Below are 25,160 nucleotides of genomic sequence, written 5' to 3'. Positions count from 1 at the left end.
CCCGACTAATGTCTTGAACTTCAGCCTACTCTTCATCACTACTATATTGTGATCTGAGTCTATATCTGCTCCTGGGTACGCCTTACAATCCAGTATCTGATTTCGGAATCTCTGTCTGACCATGATGTAATCTAATTGAAATCTTCCCGTATCTCCCGGCCTTTTCCAAGTATACCTCCTCCTCTTGTGACTCTTGAACAGGGTATTCGCTATTACTAGCTGAAACTTGTTACAGAACTCAATTAGTCTTTCTCCTCTTTCATTCCTTGTCCCAAGCCCATATTCTCCTGTAACCTTTTCTTCTACTCCTTCCCCTACAAGTGCATTCCAGTCGCCCATGACTATTAGATTTTCGTCCCTCTTTACATACTGCATTACCCTTTCAAAAAATATCCTCATACACTTTCTCTATCTGATCATCTTCAGCTTGCGACGTCGGCATGTATACCTGAACTATCGTTGTCGGTGTTGGTCTGCTGTCGATTCTGATTAGAACAACCCGGTCACTGAACTGTTCACAGTAACACACCTTCTCCCCTACCTTCCTATTCATAACGAATCCTACACCTGTTATACCATTTTCTGCTGCTGTTGATATTACCCGATACTCATCTGACCAGAAATCCTTGTCTTCCTTCCACTTCACTTCACTGACCCCTACTATATCTAGATTGAGCCTTTGCATTTCCCTTTTCAGATTTTCTAGTTTCCCTACCACGTTCAAGCTTCTGACATTCCACGCCCCGACTCGTAGAACGTTATCCTTTCTTTGATTATTCAATCTTCTTCTCATGGTAACCTCCCCCTTGGCAGTCCCCTCCCGGAGATCCGAATGGGGGACTATTCCAGTATGGTAGCCAGTCCATTGTGGTGAGGCTGCCATGTACCTTGTTGGTTGTAGCCCCCTGACTACACAGGGATCGCTTTGCTGATGCCTGCGCTGTTAACTCCCCACATATGCTAAGGCGTAGATGCCCATCACTCTGGGTCATCGGGACTCCCGACAATACACATCCTGACAGGTGGCCTTTGCTGTGGCTGGGTGGCGCCTGTGGGGTGGGCCCCTGGTCGGAGTGGGTGGCATCAGGGCGTATGACGCGCGATGAAGCGTGCCACATCATCACTTGCTGGTGATCAAACGCCAGCAGTCTCTAAGCGTTCCAAGTCTCAGTACAATGCAAGGAAGTATGATCCTAAATCGTCCCCCTCTCTGGCCACACCCTGAAAGGAATGCCAGGCTAAGGATGGCAGCGAACCTTATTTACCCCGGTACCTCATGTGTATGAAAACTGATGGGGACTCCTTTGTTTCGATGAAGCCTCAGTTTTTTGTAGAGCATTTAGAAGACAAGTTTGGGGAGGTGGAAGGCTTGTCCAAAATTCGTTCAGAGTCAGTCTTGATAAAAACGGCTTCCTCGCTTGTGACAAGCTGAGGGATGTTTCAGTTGCCATCACGCTTCATAAGAGCTTAAATATGATCCAGGATATTATATTCCACAGGGACCTTCTTTTGCAGTTTGACGACGAGCTGCGCGCCAGCTTAGAGCGGCGAGGAGTTCATTTCGTCTGGCGCATCCATCAGCGCCCAAGGAATATTCAGGTTTCCACCGGTGCCTTCATCCTGGGCTTTGAGGGGGACACATTACCCGAGAAGGTCAAGGTGATGGTCTACCGCTGTGATGTAAAGCCCTATATCCCTCCCCAATGTGGTGCTTTAAATGCTGGAAGTTCGGTCATATGTCTTCGCGCTGTACTTATAGCATCGCAGGTCGAGATTGTGGACGTCCATCCCATCCCAATACTCCATGTGCCCCACCTCCCAACTGTGTCAACTGCGGAGAGCATAATTCCCTTTGAAACTTCCTGGCAGATTAAAACTGTGTGCCGGACCGAGACTCGAACTCGGGGCCTTTGCTTTTCGCGGGCAAGTAGGAGACGAGGCACTGGCAGAAGTAAAGCTTTGAGGATGGGGCGTGAGTCGTGCTCGGGTATCTCAGTTGGTAGAGCGCTCGCCCGCGAAAGGCAAAGGTCCCGAGTTCGAGTCTCAGTCCGGCACACAGTTTTAATCTGCCAGGAAGTTTCATATCAGCGCACACTTCGCTGCAGAGTGAAAATCTCATTCTGGAATCACTCCCCTTGCTCACCAGATTGCAGGATTTTACAGCGAGAAAGGAAAATCATGGAATTCAAGACCCTGGACCGACTGACCAAACTGAGGCCAAGAGGAAATTTGTATGCCTACATCCTGTGGCTATGACCTCCTCTTCTGCCGCCGCTATGAGAACAGTTGTAGCCCCGTCAGTTCCCCGAGTTCCAGTCTGCTCTGAGAGCTGGAAGACTAGATCTGCCCTCTTGATAGTAGGGGAAACTTCCCTCTGTGTTGCCCCCACACCACCTACCTCTGTCTTCTTCAGCTCCTCTCACTAGTAAGGGGTCCCTTGGGTCACTCCCTTCCCAGGTTTCTGCTAGTGGGAAAGATGACAACTGCCACTGGCTGAAGTGCCCAGAAGCAGCTGGTTGTAGAGTTTCACGATCATCTTCAGTCCTGGAGACTGGATCAGTGAAGCCCTCCCAGCCAGATAAACCCAAGGATCAGCGAGAGAAATCCAGAAAGAACACCCCCGAGAGCAAGGGAACTGCGATGGCACCCACACCACCGCTGCCTACAAGCTTTGCGTCTGAGGACCTAGATCTCGCCGGACCCTCAGACACAATGAATATAACATGTTCAGGATATAAGTTGGTGGCAACTGGTGACCCTGAGGCGTAGACTGCCTCATTGAGTGTTTCATGCCGTCCCAGTCTCACGATCACGTCATCCTCCAGTTGAATTGCGGTGGTTTTTTCTATTACCTAGCTGAGCTATGGCAACTGTTAGTCTTACACCTGCTTTCTGCATTGCCCTCCAGGAGACCTGGTTCCCGGCAATGCAGACCCCTGCCCTTCTCGGCTACAGGGGATATTACAAGAACCATAGCGAATATAATAGTCAGGTGGAGTTTGTGTTTATGTCCTGAACTTGGTATGTAGTGAACCAGTGCCCCTTCAAACTCCTCTTGAAGCTGTGGCTGTCAGGATACGGACGACACGGGAAATAACTGTTTGCAAGGTATATCTCAAGACTAATCTTGAACGAACGAACTGTGACAGAAGCCCGAACAACGGGGGACTGACGTACTAGGACATGCATTGAAACTATGAAGTAGTGGATGGATATTGGCTAGGCACTAGCCGAAATCTAGATTTGCTTAACAAGACCTGAAATGAGAGGACGACTGATTGCTGTGCTCCATCATTTTGAAAGTCTTATCACAGTCGTTGAGTGCATACACATTCCTATTGTAAGGAAACTTGATGAGCATTAATCGTCCCAGTATTATCGACCAAGTGCAGCAGGCGTGGAACTCCATCCCACAAACTGACATCTGCCACCTGTGCAACATAACGCATACACGTTTGCATGCTTGCATTCTGGCGGTTACACAGGTTATTTATGTACCAGCATTTCACATTTGCAATGTCTTACGTTCTGCTTACATTAATTTGCAATGTTAATCACTTAAATATGTTACCTAACAAATTTATTCCCGAAATTTCATTAGTCTACATTAATTATTTTTTGATGTGGTTTTTTCCGTCATTGTACTAGTTTTCTGAAATTAAAAGAGTGGATATTAACAACGAGGTATAGATCAATCCTTCTAATTCTTGTATATAACAACTGAAAATATCGAGCACATGAACGGTAAAAGAAACAAAGAAGAGAATAAATTGGCTTGAGTTCATTCGGGAAATTTAATATCTTATTCTTCATCCCTTCTTGTTTCCTCGTTTATTAGGCATATGCCTGATTGGTTCTCAGTGCATCTGTTGTTCGTGGTTACTTATTATTTAATCTCTTCTCCTTTTCCTATATATTGACCTTTTCCCTATTGCTGGAGGATTCATTACAATTTTAGACATTAAATTTTCACACTTTCTTGTGAGATGACCTCTCTGTGTTTCTATACTCCTTGACCTGTTCATTCTTTTTTAAGCCCCAATTCTTGTTTGATTGTTATATTCCTAATCACATCAGTATATACCAGCTGCTTTCCTTGAAAACCCTGTCTTATTTGAGAACAGAGTTTTAATGAACCTAAGACGAATGTCTGTAAATAGTGTGTAGATTCCGTTTTAACATTGTGGAGTTCCAATTCATTGTGGAGGCCATTCATAAACTGAGAGACGCCAAAGGGGCAGAGGTAACGAGTGTTTTGAATAACTGAAAGGAACAAAACACGTGTAAATTAGTGGGAGGACAGGCAGTGGTAGAGGACGTAGCGACCACGAGTATGATGTCATGGAGCACTGACCAGATTTACTGAAGCATGATTCGATTGTAGTTGAAATAATCGAAATAAGAAATCCGATTGAAACTCTTTACAAATCATAACTGTGTGCGGCTCAGGGATTCGAACGCAGGACCTTGTCTTTCACTGGCATTGTAGTAATTGACTGAGCTATCCAGGCTGTCAAGAATCTAGACAGACGTCGACTTAATGGAAGGTGAAGCTGTGACGCCAGCTTCTTCTTCTTCTTCTACAAGTTTCCTCCTCCAGTGTATTCTGTCAATTGGTGCTATTCGCTATAGCCAAAGAGGGGAAATACGAGGGGTGTTCAGTAAGTAATGCAACACATTTTTTTCTGGAAGCAGGTTGGTTTTATCCAGAATTCCAATACACCATACTGTTACCCACCCTTCTGGCTACGAAACCTGTAGCGTTGCTCTTGGGGGGGGGGGGGGGGCAAAAAGAAAAAGAATTTTTTTTTATATTTTTTTTTTAAAAAATGACGAAAAAGTGAATATTTTGGTGGACCACTTGGCAACTGAATCAGGGATTGATTACACTATTATAACATACGTTGAGCATTAAATACCTGAATAAGGGAAACATCATTTCTGAGCATTTTTATATTCGCGATGTAGTCATACCTGGAACAACACTAAGGGACCAGAAGATTTATAGACTTTAAAAGAAATGAAACAATACACAATTAAAACAAATTGGTTCAGAAATAATAGGAAAAAGATAATGTTCCTTCTGCCTCATGAAGCGTTCGGCCCATCAGCGTGATCGTAATTTCTGGTGATGAACTTTTCATATTAAATTACAATAGATGACCATTGTGGTTAAATACTTTATACATAACAGTCAAAATGTCCTCTTGATGCTGTCTGTTCGTAATCAGTTACAAGAAACTACATGTTTTCTGATTGGAAAAATAACAATTAGCATATTCACTCAATATTTTCACATGAAATATAAAATACCGTTGCGGAGCGCAGCAAGTCCGCGTCCGCCTTTCATGGAATACAAACAGTAAAAGGTGAGGCGCCAAATGCCTCATTTGTCTTGAAACAACAGAATTCTTTTTTATATCATTAATCGATACATGTACGTAGAGATTTACAGGCACCGCGCAAGAGCGGCGAAGATAAAGAATAATAGATTCTGTCGTTGCTATGCGATGGTTCATTTCTTTTACTTTACAATTGTTCGGTAACTTTAGTCCATCAGGCGTGTACTATTGAGCGTAAATTAATGTTTGTGAGACGAAAATTACTAATATTACAAACCATATTTTTCAAAATAATTTCCATCCAATGCGACGTCCTTACGCCACCTTACCGGGTGGACTTACACGCACACATGGTACCACTCTTGCTGCATCAGTAACCTCCCCTTCACGTACTGCTTTCCCCGGAGCGCATCCTTCATCAGGCCAAACAGAGGAGGTCGGATGGTGTGTAGTTAGCGAGGAGCCCAGCGTGCACACACCTTTGAGTCCATTTGTGCAGTGAGGTGTTTGATTGTGATCCGTGGATCACTTCGACTGGGAGTGTCCCCCCCCCCCCCCTCCCCTTTTCTCAACACTGCAAGAGACACAAGTGCGTGCCGCTGGCCGGCACGCGAGAGACCGGACAGGTCTGCGCGACCTTGTTGCGATGACGACAGAGGCCTCGCCCAACGACTCACCGTGCTTTACTGCCAGGTCTCCGTAGACATTCTACAAGCATCGATGAATATCTGCGATGCTCTGGTCTTCTGCCAAAAGAAACCCGATGAGAGCTGTCTGCTTGGAACGCACCGCCGTTACAAACTCCATTTTGAAGGTTACATACAGCACCGTCAACTACAGGAATTTCAAGAAACTGTAGGAGCTGAAGTAGTAATATTCCACGATGTCCGAAAACAAATTCCGCATTTTATTCTACCGAAATTGGACGAGAGAAGAATGTGTTGCATTACTTATAGTAGAACATTATGCTGGATTGCTAATCGCAGCCGGCCGCTGTGACCGAGTGGTTCTAGGTGCTTCAGTCCGGAACCACGCGGCTGTTACGGTCGCAGGTTAGAATCCTGCCTCGGGAATGGATGTGTGTGATGTCCTTAGGTTAGTTACGTTTCAGTAGTTCTAAGTTCTAGGGGACTGATGGCCTCAGATGTAAAGTCCCATAGTGCTTAGAGCTATTTGAACCATTTAATAATGTTGACTGGAATACTCTCTTTCAAATTCTAAAGGTGGCAGGGGTAAAATACAGGGAGCGAAAGGCTATTTACAATTTGTACAGAAACCAGATGGCAGTTATAAGAGTCGAGGGACATGAAAGGGAAGCCGTGGTTGGGAAGGGAGTGAGACAGGGTTGTAGCCTGTCCCCGATGTTGTTCAATCTGTATATTGAGCAAGCAATAAAGGGAACAAAAGAAAAATTCGGAGTAGGTAGATGACATTGTAATTCTGTCAGAGACGGCAAAGGACTTGGAAGAGCATCTGAACGGAATGGACAGTGTCTTGAAAGGAGGATACAAGATGAACATCAACAAAAGCAAAACGAGGATAATGGAATGTAGTCGAATTAAGTCGGATGATGCTGAGGGAATTAGATTAGGAAACGAGACACTTAAAGTAGTAAAGGAGTTTTGCTATTTGGGGAGCAAAATAACTGATGATGGTCGAAGTAGAGAGGATATAAAATGTAGACTGGCAATGGCAAGGAAAGCGTTTCTGAAGAAGAGAAATTTGTTAACATCGAGTATAGATTTAAGTGTCAAGAAGTCGTTTCTGAAAGTATTTGTATGGAGTGTAGCCATGTATGGAAGTGAAACATGGACGATAAATAGTTTGGACAAGAAGAGAATAAAAGCTTTCGAAATGTGGTCCTACAGAAGAATGCTGAAGATTAGATGGGTAGATCACATACCTAATGAGGAGGTATTGAATAGAATTGGGGAGAAGAGGAGTTTGTGGCACAACTTGACAAGAAGAAGGGACCGGTTGGTAGGACATGTTCTGAGGCATCAAAGGATCACAAATTTAGCATTGGAGGGCAGCGTGGAGGGTAAAAATTGTAGAGGGAGACCAAGAGATGAATACACTAAGCAGATTCAGAAGGATGTAGGTTGCAGTAAGTACTGGGAGATGAAGAAGCTTGCACAGGATAGAGTAGCATGGAGAGCTGCATCAAACCAGTCTCAGGACTGAAGACAACAACAACAACAACAACTAATCGCATTCTGGAAGAGGCTTTTATATTGCAGTGGTTGAAGAATGACTGATGACGACATACGTGTTTGTATTGGAAACTTACCGTAACTGGGAACTTTTCTCATACGCAGTGCTCCATCTCCTTATATCTTCAAGTAAATTTAAATACTGGCTGTTATAAAGTGTAGCATGTAGAAAGATGTGAATTTGAATTTTGAAGAGGCTAGAGAATATTGAATCGTTGAAAGATAAAAAACAAAACAAATGACATAGCGTAGCTACCTGCCGACAAAGGCGCGACCAGGTGGAAGGAGACGGCCATGCCCCCAGCACTCTGTCCGAACGGCGTCACCAGGTCGGGGTCTCCTTCGAAGCTGGCGATGTTGCGCTGCACCCAGCTGAGCGCCAATTGCTGATCCTTGAGGCCAGCGTTGCCAGGGACGACCTCATCTCCCGTACTGAGGAAACCTACAACGAGTGGCTGTTACACTGTGCGAACGGTACGTTATGTTCCTGTAATCATGCTTTACTGGTAGTGCATCTAATGTACAATTATGAACTCAAATTCTCAAAGCAAGAGCTGTCTTTGTAGTATGTTTATATCATTTCTGTTACTAACGGTATTTATAACTCGTATTTGCAACTACTAGAAAATGCGTATCTATATCATCATACGCATTGTGTTTTATTGACTTAAATCGTGATCAATGGTGTGAAATAAACCACATTTATAAATGTTTTCCTTTCTAGATCGTTACATAAGATATTGAGTATGCATGGATGTTTTTGGCCTAAACTTTTAGCCGGGACAACGTAAACAAACATTAATGGTGCTGTCTTTCATCGTATTTTACGTCTAGGAATGTGTAGTGCTGTAAACGGACGAGATGTTGGAGCTACAGTCATCCTGTCTTTTTGACTTCAATGCACTCTCTCCCATCAGCCAAAACATTATGACCACTGCCCAGCTCGACGATGGATGCTTCCTGGTGGCGTTTCGGGCACGTGACGCGCTAGCAAAACTATTTAAGCGGAGCTGACTCGGACGAGTGATCAGCCTAGCAAAGATATGGGCTGCAAATGGGGAGATCCATTAAGATAACTGTCTCTGACAAAGGCAGAGTACTTTTACGCAGAACCTGTGAACGAGTAAAACGGCGAATCTGGTCGAATGTTCACGTGCTACTGTCGTGAGCATCTACGGAAAGAGGTAGAAGGACAGTGAAACAAACACTAGGCAATAAAAGGTTGGACGTCCATGAGTCTACACAGAACGTGGGCTTCCAAGGCTTGTCTGTTCTGTAAAGTAGGATAGAGGGTGATCTGCGGCATCTCTGCCGAAAGAGCACAATGCTGGTGCACGCATAAGTGTTTCGGAGCACACCATGCATCTTACGTTGTTGAACATGGAGCTCCGCAACACACCACCCCTACGTGTTCACATGATGAGTCAACGACATCGTCAATTACGACTGCAGTGAGCGCAGAATCAACGGGATGCAAACAGCGATCAATGGAAACGCGTATGCTCTTCGGGTGAATCACATTTTTGATACACTCGGTCGATGGTCGTTTCCACAGACGCCGTCATTAAGGTAAGAGGCGGATGGAGACGTGCAGCGCGCCACAGACGCAGGCTGTCGGGAACAGTTTTATGCTATGGGAGACATTCTCCTGCGCTTGCGTGGCAGCTGTGGCACTAACCGAAGACGCGCTGACACCGGCGAACCACCTGCATACTTGATGTCTTCCCCGACGGTGATGTCATCTTTCAGCAGTACAACTGTCCGTGTCTCGGAGCCAGAACCATGCTACAGTAATTTGAGGAGCATTATAGGGAATTCACGTTGACATACCGGATAAGGGGTTCGCCTATGAAACCCATCTGGTTCTCTATCGGACGCCATCACCAGGAACTCAAATCAGTGGCTTGTTATTTACGTGAATTACATGATCTGTGCCTAGACATCTAATGTCACATACCTCCAAAAACAAACCAACAACCTGTCGGATCCCTGAAACGCAGAATCAGTGATGCATTTCACTCCAGAGACAGACAAACGAGCTATTAACCAGGTGGTCATAATATTTTGGGTCATCAGTGTATCATTTACATCTACGTTTACGTGATTACTCTGCAGTTCACAATTAAGTGTCTGGCAGAGGGTTCATCGAACCACATTTAAGCTACTGCTCTGCCGTTTCATTCCCAAACAGCGCGCGGGAAAAACGAACACTTAAACCTTTCCGCGCTAATTATGATTCCTCTTATTTTATTGTGATGATTATTTCTCCCTTTGATGGTGGTCGCGAACAAAATATTTTCACACTCTGAGGAGTAATTTGGTGATTGAAATTTCATAAGAAGGTCCTGACGCAGTGAGAAAAGCCTTCGGTTTAATGATTGCCTCCACAATTCGTGCATCATATCTGTGCACTATCTCCCTTATTTCACGATAATACAAAACGGTCTGCCGTTAGCGGATCTCAGATTTAAGAGAAGTAAAAATCTAGCTGACAAACAGAAGTTGAACAAAGCGAAAATGAGTATAAGGAGAGCAATGAGAGAAAAGTTCAATGAGTTTGAAAGCAAAACTTTGTCAGCCGATGAGAGTAAAAACCCTGTTTTGGTCGTATGTAAAATCAGTAAGTGCGTCAAAATCATTTATTCATTCACTCAGTGACCATACTGTCGCAGAAGTGGAAGATAATGAATAGAAGGCCGAAATACTGAATTCGGTCTTCCGAAATTGTTTCAACGCGGAAAACTGTAAAACGGTCTCTCCTTTCAACCGTCGTACGAATGTCGAAAGGGCACATATTGAAAATCGATCACGGAATAAAAAAAACTACAATCGCTTAGTAGCGAAATCAGGTCAGGACAAGATGAGATACCTATAAGATTGTACAAAGATTATGCGAAAGAACTTGCTTCCTTCTTGCAGTAATTCATCGCACTTCCTAGAGCAACAAACGGTACCTGCCGACTGGAAGAAGGCGTAGTTCATTCCCGTTTTTAAGAATGCCTTAGGACATTATAGACCTACATAGTTGGCGGCAGGCTGTTTTAGAATTATGGAACATGTTTTATCCTCAAGAATTACACCGTTCTTGGAGAAGGAAAATCTCCTCTATAAAAATCAACATAGATTCCGCAAACAGAGACCCTTCGAAACTCAGCTCGCTCTGTTCCTCCATGAGATCCACAGCGCTGTAGACTCAGGTTGATATTGTGTTCCTTGACTTCAGGAAGGCATTTGACACCGTCCTGCACTACCTTTTAGTGAAGAAAATACGAGGTTATTGAGTATGAGAGCAGATTTGCGACTAGATTCAGGCCTTACTTGCAAACAGAACTCAACACGTCGCTCTTAACGGAACGAAATCGACAGATGCAAAAGTAATTTCCGGAGTACTCCAAAGAAGTGTGATAGGGCCATTACTGTTTACAATATGTATAAATAATCTAGGAGAAAGCATCGGATGCTCCCTAAGGCTCTTCGCAGATGATGCGGTTGTCTATAACAAAGTAGCAATGCTGGAAGATAGTAACGATTTGCAGAATGACCTGCAGAGAATTGATGAATGGCGCAAGTTCTGGCAATTGTCCCTGAACGTAAATAAATGCAACATATGGCGCATACATAACAAAAGAAATCCACTACTGTATAGCTACACTGTTGATGACAAACCGCTGGAAACTGTATCTGCCGTAAAATATTTGGGAGTAACTATCCATAAAGACTTTAAGTGGAATGATCACATAAAACAAATTGTGAGAAAATCAGATGCCAGACTCAGATTCATAGGAAGAATCTTAAGGAAATATAACTCACCCACGAAGGAAGCGACTTATAACGCGCTTGTTCGACCGAGTTTTGATTATTGTTCATCCATCTGGGATCGCTACCAGGCAGGACTGACAGAAGAGAGAGAGAAGATCGAATAAAGAGGGGCACGTTTCGTGGTGGTGGTGGTGGTTAGTGTTTAACATCCCGTCGACAACGAGGTCATTAGAGACGGAGCGCAAGCTCGGGTTAGGGAAGGATTGGGAAGGAAATCGGCCGTGCCCTTTCAAAGGAACCATCTCGGCATTCGCCTGAAACGATTTAGGGAAATCACGGAAAACCTAAATCAGGATGGCCGGAGACGGGATTGAACCGTCGTCCTCCCGAATGCGAGTCCAGTGTGCTAACCACTGCGCCACCTCGCTCGCACGTTTCGTGACGGGATCGTTTAGCCGATATGAGAGCGATTCGCAGATGCTCAACAAACTCCATTGTCAGACGTTACAAGAGAGGCGTTGTGCATCACGGAGGGATTTACTATCGAAATTTCGATAGCGCACTTTCTGGGAAGAGTCGGACAACTTATTACTGCCCCTCCTCCTCCCTTCCACATACGTCTTTCTGAATATCCATGAGAAGGAAATTCGAGAAATTAGAGCCAATACAGAGGCTTACCGACAATCGTTCTTCCCACGCGCTATTTGCGATTGGAGCAGGGTTGGAGGGCTCAGTTTGTGGTAGAAAAGACACCATCCAACACACAATAAGGTGGTCTGCTGTGATATAGATATAGAGGTGTGAATGGCGGAGCAGCCAAGTTGATAGAGATGTTCATGTAGATGCAGATGTTGAAGCAGATGAGAGAAGTTGTGTTGATCACATGTCTTTGAGTCTTGTAAACCAGGGATGGTCAAGAATTCTGTTCAGGTGCAGTGCTGTTGAATGCGTGCCAGTCTCTCACGCCTGAGTACACTTTTCTTCCTCCACCACGCCACGCTGAGAGCGGAGAGGATCGTGAGACGTGGTGGGGGGGCGGAGGTGTAATGTGAAAGTGCCACATGCGACATACTGGTTTGTTTCATATTTCACAAGAAGATAGATCACGAAGTTTAGTATAAGACATAATAAAATTTATATCTAGTACAAACTATAGGCAGACGGAAAGATGTAGACAGTTTCGCAGACTTTCGTCATTATGTTGTCACTTGATGGTAACTTGTTTAGTTCTGTAGCAGCAAAAAGCCTTTCACGCATATATATATATATATATATATATATATATATATATATATAGAGAGAGAGAGAGAGAGAGAGAGAGAGAGAGAGAGATCGAAACACTGATATCTCGTTTGCAGCCTCGTTCTGGAGACGTCGACACTCTTCCTGCAGGAAACAACGTAGAACTCCCGCACGTTTTAACGTAAAAGAATTTGTCTTTCAAACGTAAGTTACAGTACAAATCGAGCATTTCCATCTGCAACTGCACTGACGCGCTTTCAACTGAAATGGTAAACGATCTACAAACAGCTCAAAACAGTTGTATGACTAGAATGGTCCTTAAGCGCTTAGAAAGCTATTTCTGTAATTCTTTCAACGCCACAGTATGTTGTTCAAATAGCGCGGTTTCCTTAACCCCAGTGAACTTAAGTAAATGGACGGTGTTCCTTGTCAGAAGTTGTACCATTCATAATGGGATTTTATTTTTAAATACATCCACTTTCGTCATGAAGTCAGAAAAAAGTTGTTTCTCACCTTGCAATGTCGTACTAAGGGTAGTCTGCAGACAACTCTGCTTGCACTATGAAGTCTGCAGTCCATTCCGGATCTTCTAATTTTTGCTCTTGCTTTCTTTTTTCCTTCAGAAATTCAACAAAAGCGGGTCTTAAATAGAAGATCGTTCCAGGCACGTCCTTTGACTTAACAAATGGAATCTGCAGTAATATATAAGGTCTCCACACTCTTCGCTCAATACCATCAAAAAATATTGAAACTGACGATAATGTAAGCGACTTCAGAAAACGCATTATTCACGCCAACAATTCCATCAAGTGTTCCATGTCTGCATAACTAACACAGAGTGCTTCTTGATGTGCACACCTATGAATCCCGCACAAATCGTCTGTTAGCTCTTTCAGCGATAATTAAATCTTTATATTCTTCCCGCATGCCGTTTCACAGCAAATTTGAGGTACCATTCGATTATGCGACTACGTAATAGATACTGGAAGTTCTCATCCTTCTCCCATGAGATTCCATTCATTTTCAAAGGATTCCGACGATAGATCGTTAGATTCCACCTTTTTGAACAAACAGCCACTGGACTGTGAATTTCCTTTATACCATTGTAACGTTTATGTCTTAAGTAAGGTGTGATGTTTATGCCTAACAAAGAATAGTTTTATCAAGTGGTGAGCTGACTGCGTATCTGTTTTGAACAATCTGTCTATTAGCAAGAAAGGAATACCAGTAAACCCAAAATAATCAAAACCTGTGCGCGATAATGACAAATTAGAGGCAAGTACATTCAGATCTACTCGATCTTACTACGGTCCTCTAAATCTGAATAAGTACAAAAGTGGTCCCTGTGCAAAAAATCTATGAACTGTGTTAATTATATTCCTTACCTCGTACTGGTGTCACCTTGGGTAGCGCGTTGTTCTGCTCTCAGCAATATCAAACTAATCACAGTTGCAAAAGCCAAAATGCAAGATATTTGACTGAGACACGTTGAGGATTTGTTTAAATAAAACGACTTGGAAATGAGAGGCGGCGCATGATTGGGGAGAATGACTGTAATATCTTATTTGAAAATCTTACCACATTGTGAAACTGACTTGCAATTGTTAAGCCATACCATAAAAATTACATTTACGCGAACAAATGATCATTATAAAAAATACAATAAAAAATTTGGGGTTACATATAAAGCTGGTCTCATTCAAATTCTTTCTACAGCAAAAGCGCATAAATACATCAATACTGGTTACCTTATTGTAGATCGATGTAACAATATGTAGACAAATTTTTCAACGATATTCCATAATAATACACTACTCGCCGTTAAAATTGCTGCACCACGAAGATGACGTGCTACAGACGCGAAATTTAACCGACAGGAAGAAGATGCTGTGAAATGCAAATGATTAGCTTTTCAGAGCATTCACACAAGGTTGGCGCCGGTGGCGACACCTACAACGTGCTGACGTGAGGAAAGTTTCCAACCTATTTCTTATACACAAACAGCAGTTGACAGGTATTGCCTGGTGAAACGTTGTTGTGATGCCTCGTGTATGGAGGAGAAATGCGTACCATCACGTTTCAGATCTTTGATAAAGGTCGGATTGTAGCCTATCCCGATTGCGGTTTATCATATCGCGACATTGCTGCTTGCGATGGTCGAGATCCAATGACTGTTAGCAGAATATGGAATCGGTGGGTTCAGGAGGGTAATACGGAACAACGCGCTGGATCCCAACGGCCTCGTATCACTAGCAGTCGAGATGACAGCCATCTTATCCGCATGGCTGTAACGGATCGTGCAGCCGCGTCTCGATCCCTGAGTCAACAGATGGCGACGTTTGCAAGACAACAACCATCTGCACGAACAGTTCGACGACGTTTGCAGCAGCATGGACTATCAGCTCGGAAACCATGACTGCGGTTACCCTTGACGCTGCATCACAGACAGGAGTGCCTGCGATGGTGTACTCAACGACGAATCTGGGTGCACGAATGGCAAAACGTCATTTCTTCGGATGAATCCAGGTTCTGTTTACGGCATCATGATGGTCGTATCCGTGTTTGACGACATCGCGGTAAACGCACATTCGAAACGTGTATTCGTCATCGCCATACTGGCGTATCACCCAGCGTGATGGTATGGGGTGTCATTGGTTTCACGTCTCGGACACCACTTTGAACAGTGGACGTTACATTTCAGATGTGTCACGACCCGTGGCTCTACCCTTCATTAGATCCCTGCGAAACCCTATATTTCAGCAGGATAATGCACGACCGCATGTTGCAGGTCCTGTACGAGCCTTTCTGGATACAGAAAATGTTCCACTGCTGCCCTGGCCAGAACTTTCTCCAGATCTCTCACCAATTGAAAACGTCTGGTCAATGGTGGCCGAGCAACTGGCTCGTCACAATACGGCAGTCACTACTCTTGATGAACTGTGGTATCGTGTTGAAGCTGCATGGACAGCTGTACCTGTACACGCCATCCAAGCTCTGTTTGGTGATGATGATGATGATGATTAATGTTTTAGGGCGCACAACAGCGAGGTTATCAGCGCCCGTTCCCAAAAGTTCAATTCAGAGCCGAATTGTGAGAGAATGGGTATTGTTCAAATTGCAAGATTGGACACAACTCATCAAAACAGGGAGATAAAACTAAAAATAAAATAGCAGTACAAACAGGTAAAAATAATTAACGGTGGCTGAGTGACCACTTACAAATAATGGGTGACCAAACCACTGGACAGCACATTAAGACTTCAATCCCAATATTTTGGGAAGAAGGCCAGACATCACACAAAAACGTAAAACTCTAGCGACACTCGCCTCATTATTAGTTAAAAGAGAGGGTAGGTCTGGTGGGAAACTGAAATCTTCCCTCAAACCCGCATATAAAACATACTCAGTTAAAATATGTCGTATCGACAGCTGTGTCCCACATGTCTGACATGTTGGTGGCTCCTCACGACGTAACAGAAAACCATGTGTCAAAGGACAATGTCCTATTCTAAGCCATGTAAGGGCTACTTCCTCAGTGCGTCGTTGTCGGAAGGAGGTGAGCCACGGTCGGACAGAATCCTTCACCGCTCGCAACTTATTATCCCTCACGTCCAGCCACTGAGCCTCCCACCAACGCATGACCTTCCGAGTCACGAAAGACGTAATGGCCTGCAGGGGAACGGAACAGCGAGCAGGAGGTGGGATGGAGCAAGCCTCCTTGGCAGCCGCATCTGCAAGTTCATTTCCAGGAATCCCTATGTGCCCCGGAACCCAACAGAAAATTACATCCTTACCCTGCTGTTGCAAGAGCAGGAGTGCGTCCTGCACCTCTTGCACCATCCGATCTGCTGGGTACATCTGTTCAAGAGCGTGTAGAGCACTTTGGGAATCGGAGCAGATGATGAATTTCGTGCCACGATGTCGGCGCATATGCTCTAATGCTTGCAGAATGGCAAACAGTTCTGCATAGTAAACTGAGAACTGCTCTGGGAGCCCTATCCGATGGACAGTATCAGGAAACACAGCAGAGCAGCCCATAAAATCCCCCTGTTTAGACCCATCCGTGTAAACAGGAATAAAATCGGAATGACGTTCTAAAATCTCAGTAAGTTTAATTTTAAAAAAGTGGTCCGGGGTACAATACTTCCTGTAAGCAGCCAGATCAAGAAGTAATCTTGGCCTTTGTAGTCGCCAGGGAGATCCCCTACTCCATCCGTGGTGGAGTACCTTAATGCCCTCCAGGTGTACTGACTCGAGACTCTCCTTTGCACGGATGCCAAACGGCTTTGTTGCCGCCGGACGGTGGCGGAAGAGACGTGCCAGTGCCGGCTGGGAAAAAGTGTCGGACGCCAATGAAAGAGGAGTGGACTTGGTCCTGTACGCGTGCCGTACCACGAGGAGAAGACGCCGGATGGACAGCGGAGGCTCTCCAGCCTCGACACACAGACTAGCAACCGGACTCGTGCGATAAGCCCCCGTTGAAAGCCTAATACCCTCATGGTGAATCACATCCAACATTTTGAGGTAGGAAGGTCTTGCAGAGCCATGAGCTTGACATCCGTATTCCAGTCGAGGTCGCACAAAGGCCTTATAAAGTTGGAGCAGACGTGCCCTGTCAGCGCCCCAGGATCTATGACTGACGCATTTAAGGACGTTTAAAGCCTTGAAACAGCGGACTTTTAGATCCTTTAAGTGTGGCAACCATGTGAGTTTCTCATCAAAAATAAGCCCGAGATATTTCACTTTTTCCATAAAGGGGAGAACAGTGTCTCCTAGTTTTAAAACAGGGAGATTAAAAAGAGAACGGGAACGGTTAAAATCTACACAAACGGTCTTCTCCAGAGAGAATTTAAAGCCCGTGGTCTTAGACCATTCCTCCAATCGCACGAGTGTCAGCTGTAATTGGCGTGTAGCAGCTGTGAGGGAGGAAGACGCACAGAAAATGGAGAAATCGTCCACAAACAAGGAGCACTGCACGGGCCGTCGTACTGTGGACGCAATACTATTGATGGCAATTGCGAGAGCTGTCACACTGAAGACACTTCCTTGAGGGACACCGTTCTCCTGCTTAAAACGGTCAGACAGGACATTCCCAACCTTATACTTAAAATACCTGTCCGACAGAAAGGATCGGATGAGTGTGGGTAAACGCCCACGGAAACCCCACTCATAAAACTGCCGCAAAATGGTATGCCTCCAGGTAGTATCATACGCCTTCTCCAGGTCGAAGAAAACCCCGATAAGGTGTTGCTTACGTAGGAAAGCATCTTGTATCGCTGTTTCGAGTAGGATCAGGTTATCTAGGGTGGAATGATACCTCCTGAATCCACACTGGCAGCGGGTAAGTAAGGATCTGGATTCGAGAACCCACACCAGGCGCCTATTGACCATACGCTCAAATGTCTTTCCGACGCAGTTCGTGAGACTAATGCTACGGTAGCTACTGGGTTCGGTCCGATCCTTCCCTTGTTTTAAAAGGGGAATTAAAATCGATTCTTTCCACGAACTAGGAAAGTCGCTTGTCTTCCAAATTTCATTAAAAAGTTGAAGGAGGACTTCCTTTGACCGCAGATCCAACTGCTGCAGCATGCTATACGATATCAGGTCTGGACCAGGTGCGGTATCCCCAGATATGGACAGTGCAGAGTCCAACTCCCACATAGAGAAAGGCTGGTTGTATTCCTCAGCGTTCTGTGAACGGAAATCAGAACCAGCCCTCTCCTGTGTACCCCGATAGCGCAGAAATTCTGGGTCCTGGCTAGAATCGGCCGTAATAGTTTGAAAAGATTCTGCCAACGCCCGGGCGATGTCTCTCGGAGATGTTAGGAGACACCCCCGCTCACGTATAGCTGCTAGTGGCGGTCGAGAGTATCGCCTTGAGATCCTCCTAATGGCTTCCCATACTTTGCTTGAAGATGTGGACCTATTGATGGAGTTCAGGAACTCACGCCAAGACCTCCGTTTACTCTCCCTAACGATTTTTCTCGCCCGCGCCCGTGCTATCCGGAAAGTTGTCAGATGCGCAGCAGTGGGGCACCGACGGAATCTCCTCAATGCCGCCCCCCTGTCTCTGATGGCGGTACGACAGTCGTCATTCCACCAAGGGACAGGCTGCCTCACAGGTGTTCCCTTGACTTTGGTATGGATACATCAACGGCATGGTGCATCACCGCCGTAATGTGATCCACCCAATCCTGGACGTCCTCACACCGTGCAAAAACAGCCAACTGCCGGTAGAGCGTCCAGTTTCCCTTCCGGAACAACCATTTCGGCGGCTGTGCGGCACGACCCATTTCAACTGGCAGATGGAGCCAGATAGGATAATGGTCGCTGCCATGAAGGTCGTCGTCTACGACCCACTGAGCAATGTCCGCAAGCACAGGCGAACAAATAGAGAGGTCTATGGCAGAAGACGAACCTGAAGCGGTGTTAAAATGCGTGGCCTGACCTGTGTTCAGCAGTATGATGTCGGAAGTCCTGATCAACTGCTCAATCATCTGGCCTCTGGGGCAGGTTTTGTTGGAACCCCATAATGCATTATGAGCATTGAAGTCTCCTAAAATGAGAAAGGGACGGGGTAGCTGATCTATGAGCCGTGCGAGGGCTTCACTGTCAATGAGCTCAGCGGGTGGTAAATACAAAGAGCACACTGTAACATTAACCTGGGCCAGGATCCGAGCTGCATCCGCTTGTAGCGTTGTGGTTAAGGTCACAGGTGAAGAGTGTAATGTGTCCTTAATGAACACTGCCACCCCACCCTGAGCCCTATTACCAGTCAGGTCGTCTTTCCTGTACATGTGATATCCTGTAAGTACAGGCGTGTCAGTCTCTTTAAAATGTGTCTCTTGCAAAGAGATGCAAAAGGGGCTTTCCTGTACTAATAGCCGCAATTCTGCAAAGCGAGGTCTGACTCCATTCAGATTCCACTGAAGTATGGGAGCCATATCAGCGTTTCGGTTTAGATTTCCCCATGTCTTTGCACCGCGCTGGTGAGGCACTTGTAGAGCGAGTGGCAGCAGAGAGGCTGCCAGGTTCTGGGGAAGAGGTATCAAAATCCATGACGATTTCCTCCTCATCAGTCAGGGATGCCATGACGACATCCGATGGTGCCTTTGGCAGGTTTGACGTCAAACGCCGTGCCCCTTTCCCTGGTCCCGTTTTCTTTGTGGAAGTCGGGGATGGGGGAAGTGGAGAGGCACTCTGTTTCTGGAGGGTCTTCGAAGGCTTCACTGTAGCTTTCTCTGCAATAGCGGTTGGTGCAGGCGGAGCAGCCTGAATAGCTATACCGTTATTGGGAGTGCTCTGGCAGGTACAAACGCAGGTACAGGTATTGGTGGAGGATATTGCTACGCTGGACATGGTCTGCGTCGAAGCGTCTACTTGCGACGCACGGTTGTGCACCAAGGGGGCATAGGATGTGGCAAAGACAGGGGGTTTTGTAGCCCTACACTCTTTTTTGGCTTCCACATAAGGTAGCCTCTTTGTCACCTTGATCTCCTGAATTTTTCGTTCTTCCGCAAAGACGGGGCAGTCTCTGCTCCAGATGGGATGGCTTCCAGAGCAGTTGATACACAGCGCTGGAGATGTGCAGTTGGTCCCAGCTTCATGAGCTGCCTTGCCACATATACCGCAGGTTGTTTCACCCCCACAACTCATTGTCGTATGGCCAGATCGCTGACATTTGAAACATCGCACAGGGTTAGGTATATAAGGCCGAACCCTAAGTCGGAGGAAACCAGCCAGAACGTATTCAGGTAAGACAGGCGAATTGAAAGTCACAATGAAGGTGGCAGATTTCTCAATAACTCCATTATTCCTACGTGTCCTTTGTTCCACGTCTACAATCCCCTGTGTTGCCCATTCTTGCTTCAGCTCGTCGACATCGATATCCATTAAATCACGGCAGGTGACAACGCCTTTACTAGAGTTGAGGGAATTGTGCAACTCGACAGTAATATCATACTCGCCTAACTTGGTCTGTTTGACTCAGTGTCCAGGCGTATAAAGGCCGTTATTACGGCCAGAGTTGGTTGTTCTGGGTACTGATTTCTCAGGATCTATGCACCCAAATTGGGTGAAAATATAATCACATGTCAGTTCTAGTATAATATATTTGTCCAATGAATACCCGTTTATCATCTGCATTTCTTCTTGGTGTAGCAATTTTAGTGGCCAGTAGTGTATTTCTAGCATTTCCTTAATTTTACTTCAGCATCGCAACAGACACTGCCAGCCTCTGACGCGGAACCCTTGCCACCCCAGAGCAACCACTGCGCTAGGTAACATAAGCTCTTTTTTTACACATACTCTGCCTCAGCGATAGCGCAAGCGTTCTTTCACACGTACATCTTTGTAAACGATATATCGTTTATGCTCTTGGATAATACGTTAAAATTCACAATTTTCTTTATAAGTACCTGTTTCACCGTGAACAAATAGTGAAGGATAAATAACATTTACATCACTATTCTGATAAACTGAAGACAATCATGCCGACCAAAACAAGCCACACAAAGTGCTGGAAGAAAGTGTCGAATCGGACTGCTAAATGGAATGTCGCGCTATACCGAGAATGATATAGCAATACCGAGACGTACCGAATAATGCCGAGACAGGCCGAACCTCGGACCACATTCAGGCAACACATTGGGCAAGTGTTAAATTTTGCAGGTCGTGGCTGTCCCTGGTGTAAACTTGGTTCTTTATGGTATCATATTTTTACTGTAAATGTGTAGTGCTTTCTGAGGCAGACACTGGGGAGCAACTCAACATTTGCATAAAAGAGCGCGGAAAACCGCCTAAAAGCCACACTCAAGTTGGCCGGTATACCAGTGCAATGTTTGTTAATCGTCTGCATATTTTCGATTCGGGCCTGGCTCAAATACCTGTCTCACAATGATCCGCGCCTGGCGATGCATTACACGAAAAGATAAAAATAAATGCATTCAATGACGACATATTAAAAATAGCGTTTCTGGGTAGAGAAATTATCTCCTTGTTTCATGTATATACCGAGCGGCCCGAGGCGGTAATTGATGGTGACGAGAATGACGCCGTAGGAGACTATGAAGTCTGGTCCGTACTGTTGGTCTGACCTGCTGCCAGATCCGAACCCGCCACCGTGGATCCAGAAGAGCACAGGTAGCGCCGCTGCCTCCGCCGGCGTGCCCGGCACGTACACGTTCAGGTAGAGGCAGTCCTCGCAGCCAGTGCCCGTACTCTGCACGCAGTTGCTGCCGTACTGCGTAGCGTTCAGCACGCCCTCCCAGGCTGCTGCTGGCCGTGGAGCCTGCGGAGAATACGAAGAAACAATTCCGTGGAAAGATGCTTTCATTTCCGTTCGGTTGTACATGATATTACGAGTTGTCGAAGAAGGGCAGAAAATTAATAAACCTATCGAATACCGTCACTGACTTAACTTAATAACATGCCCGTCCGGTTGGCCGAGCGGTCTAACGCACTGCTTTCCGGGCGGGAAGGAGCGCCGGTCCCCGGCACGAACCCGCCCGGCGGATTTGTGTCAAGGTCCGGTGAACCGGCCAGTCTGTGGATGGTTTTTAGGCGGTTTTCCATCTGCCTCGGCGAATGTGGGCTGGTTCCTCTTATTCCGCCTGAGCTACACTATGTCGGCGATTGCTGCGCAAACAAGTTCTCCACGTACGCGTACACCACCATTACTCTACCACGCAAACAAACGGGTTACACTCGTCTGGTGTGAGACGTTCCATGGGGGGTCCACCGGGGCCGAACCGCACAATAACCCTGGGTTCGGTGTGGGGCGGCGGAGGGGTGAAGTGGACTGCGATAGTCGTCGTGGGGTTGCGGACCACTGCGGCTGCGGCGGGGACGGAGCCTCTCCGTCGTTTCTAGGTCCCTGGTTAACATAACGTAACATAACACAACATAACTTAATAACATGAGTATGAAATGTTTTTTATCAGTGTTTTTAAAATGGAATTTTTTTTGTACTTTTGTATGGTAAATCCTGATTAAGCTGGCCCACGACGAGAGAATATTACTGTCCCATCAACAATGATGCCATTAGAGACGGAATATGCGACGGTACCTGATGCTTACTGTTGAGTAGTTGCTCTTCTAAACAGCGTCCTATGCAACTAAACTAGTTGTTCCTTTACCTATGATTGCTCGTACTGTACTTGGCCCATGCACAAAATAAAAGTTAAACAAGGGTTCTGTGCTTTCGTATGTAATTTCTAGACGAAAGAGAATTATGTTTAATACTGTTTGTTCAAGAAAGAACATCTCAAATAAACTAGAAGTGGTCCTACGATATTCAGTTAACAGAAAGAAAATAGCCTTACCAAATGCAGTAAAGTTATATTGAGAGCTTCACGAGAATGGTAGCAAAATCAAAGTAGATTGTAATTTAAGATATACGAATGACAATACACGAAATATTCGCCAGCTCAAAACAGTTGAGAGTTAACATGATTCACAAGTTGACAAACGTGGTACAAACGGTTTTAATTCATACTCTGTCTGTCCACAGTTCCGCAAAAGAAGCAGAAAAAGTTAGTCCTGTTCTGTAGCACATTCAGACCTCTTGAAATATAAAGCCCCTTCAAAAGTTACAGTATTGTAACCGCCGTTCACCGCCCAGTGTCTGTCACTAACAGAAACAAATGTCACACGTTACCACAGGCTGGTCTGCCTTCTTCCAGAACAAACGTCTAAGTGTCCTCTTCAAGATCCAAGCGAAAAGCGACCTCAAAAGTTAAACTCTCTTAGCGACTGTTCACTGCCCATAATCTATCACCTATACAGCTGAATGATGCACATTACGACAGGCAAGTCTGTCTTCAGCCAGCACAAACAAAAAACTGTCATGAATCGCTCCCTTGAGCTCTTCTCACGAAAAGTCCCAGTCTCCACTTGGTTCCCATAAGGTTCTGCTACTGTCTACTTTTCCATTGGATGAACATCATCCCCACCAAAAGTACATCGTTCTTACGTTCCACAGACTTCATGCGACTCAATGTGCCCACTTTGTGGACTAAAGTAATGTGTTACAACAATACTTTAAAAAATTTTACTAACATTTATCACACTCATAACATCCACAATAAATTTAGATAAGTATTTCTCCATGAATAAATAAGCCAGTATTCTTGTGCAAGTGACGACAGATTGTTGTTAAATATGGTTTAAACAGTTATTTATGTCTGCTTCTCAGAAGCCTTTTTTGTTTCTCTTTTCAGTTGTGGTGTCCACGAACACGGGACCACTTTTATGACGTCATCTGAGATATCGTTTGTTGAAATCGCATGAAGCATTTAAAAGTTGTTAATTCAAAGGTTCACTGGGAAATATATACCTCTGTAGTTTTAAAGATATTGAAATATTGTTGTATCATTAGGTGCGCTTCGTTTTTCTCAGATTGCAGTTATATTCAGATTTGCTTTAATACCTGACTGTAAATTATTACAGACTCTCATAAGACTGTAAGGAGCCATTTTTCAACTTGTCTGACACTCCACCATTTTTGGTGCATCAACTGTACAAAGGCCATGGTAGCAACAATTGTCCAAATTCCCAGCTTTGGGATTTACCCATTTCCGGTGGTTCGGCTCGTCTTAGCACCTATTTATTCATAAAGAGCTTATTTACCTAAAACTAGTATGAGGAAAATGGGGAAAAGAAACAAGAGTTGCTGTAGGTTGTGTGAGGATGACTGAGGAAATAACAAAAACGAGCAAGGAGGTGCATCTTTATTTGGTCGACCAGGGATGGAGTTCGATAGAAACAGCTGGAGTACACTGATGAACATCTTAAAAGTTGTGGGTATAGACTGGGATGATAGAAGTTCAATAAAGGAGGTGTACACGAAGTAGAAAGTGACAGAACAAGGAATGAGGCGATGGAAGAGATGGGCAATGGAAGTGGTTATGGAGAGTCTGATGTCCAACAGAGTCAGGACCCACCCAAAATGATCACGCAGATTAATTTAAAAAGAAGATACTGCCACACAAAGGAAAATGTCTTATATGAAAAAAATATTAATAGGGGTATGGCAACTAAACATGAAACACGTGGGTGCCACATCACTCACAGAGACATGCTAACGGGAGGAGGAATTTCTAGCTCTAAATGAAAACAAACAGTCACAATAACAATTAGACTTATTACCTTTAGACATGATAAGTACCTCCTGATATTTATAAAGAAACACTGACAAATGAATAATGGGGTGTAGCAATAAAGTATAACCTTGGCACAGGTGGATAAAACAATTACATTAAAAATTTGCGCACACGGCCAGTGATTACGTTAATTGTTAATTACATATAGAAAGTACACCAAAAGATAGGAGCAAGCACTTTAGAATTGTCAAAATTGAGAGCAGCAAGCTGGATAAATAACTTTAGAAACCAGGCTCCTTAAGGGAGTGAATGAAAATACGTAGAAAGTGAATAAGGTAGCTGGCGCCAATGGTGGCTGGAGAATATGACTTCCGCCCTCTCTTTGTACTATTAGTGCTTAAGTACAGACGTCCTTCCAGGCTTGTCCTATCAGTCATCTCTTCTGACTTAAACTGAGCTCTTTAAAAAAAGCCTGAAGTGGATTGTACTATACAAAGTCTAAA

The 25,160-nt window shown here is 44.9% G+C and overlaps 1 protein-coding gene across 3 annotated transcripts in view; it reads right to left on the bottom strand.

Moving 5' to 3' along the window:
* LOC124789342 (acetylcholinesterase-like) overlaps window positions 1–25,160 on the bottom strand; it is a 137,105-nt gene that overhangs the window by 62,247 nt on the left and 49,698 nt on the right. For all 3 annotated transcript variants that reach the window (XM_047256663.1, XM_047256664.1, XM_047256666.1), the window contains exons 3-4: window positions 21,569–21,845; window positions 7,812–7,997 (exon numbers count right to left, since the gene is read on the bottom strand). In XM_047256663.1, the coding sequence (XP_047112619.1) occupies window positions 7,812–7,997; window positions 21,569–21,845 (463 nt within the window). The remainder of the gene's footprint in view (window positions 1–7,811; window positions 7,998–21,568; window positions 21,846–25,160) is intronic.

The sequence above is a fragment of the Schistocerca piceifrons genome, chromosome 3 (genome assembly GCF_021461385.2).
Source record: "Schistocerca piceifrons isolate TAMUIC-IGC-003096 chromosome 3, iqSchPice1.1, whole genome shotgun sequence".
In the NCBI taxonomy this organism is placed as follows: domain Eukaryota; kingdom Metazoa; phylum Arthropoda; class Insecta; order Orthoptera; family Acrididae; genus Schistocerca; species Schistocerca piceifrons.
This window is presented reverse-complemented; position numbering and strand designations above follow the sequence as displayed.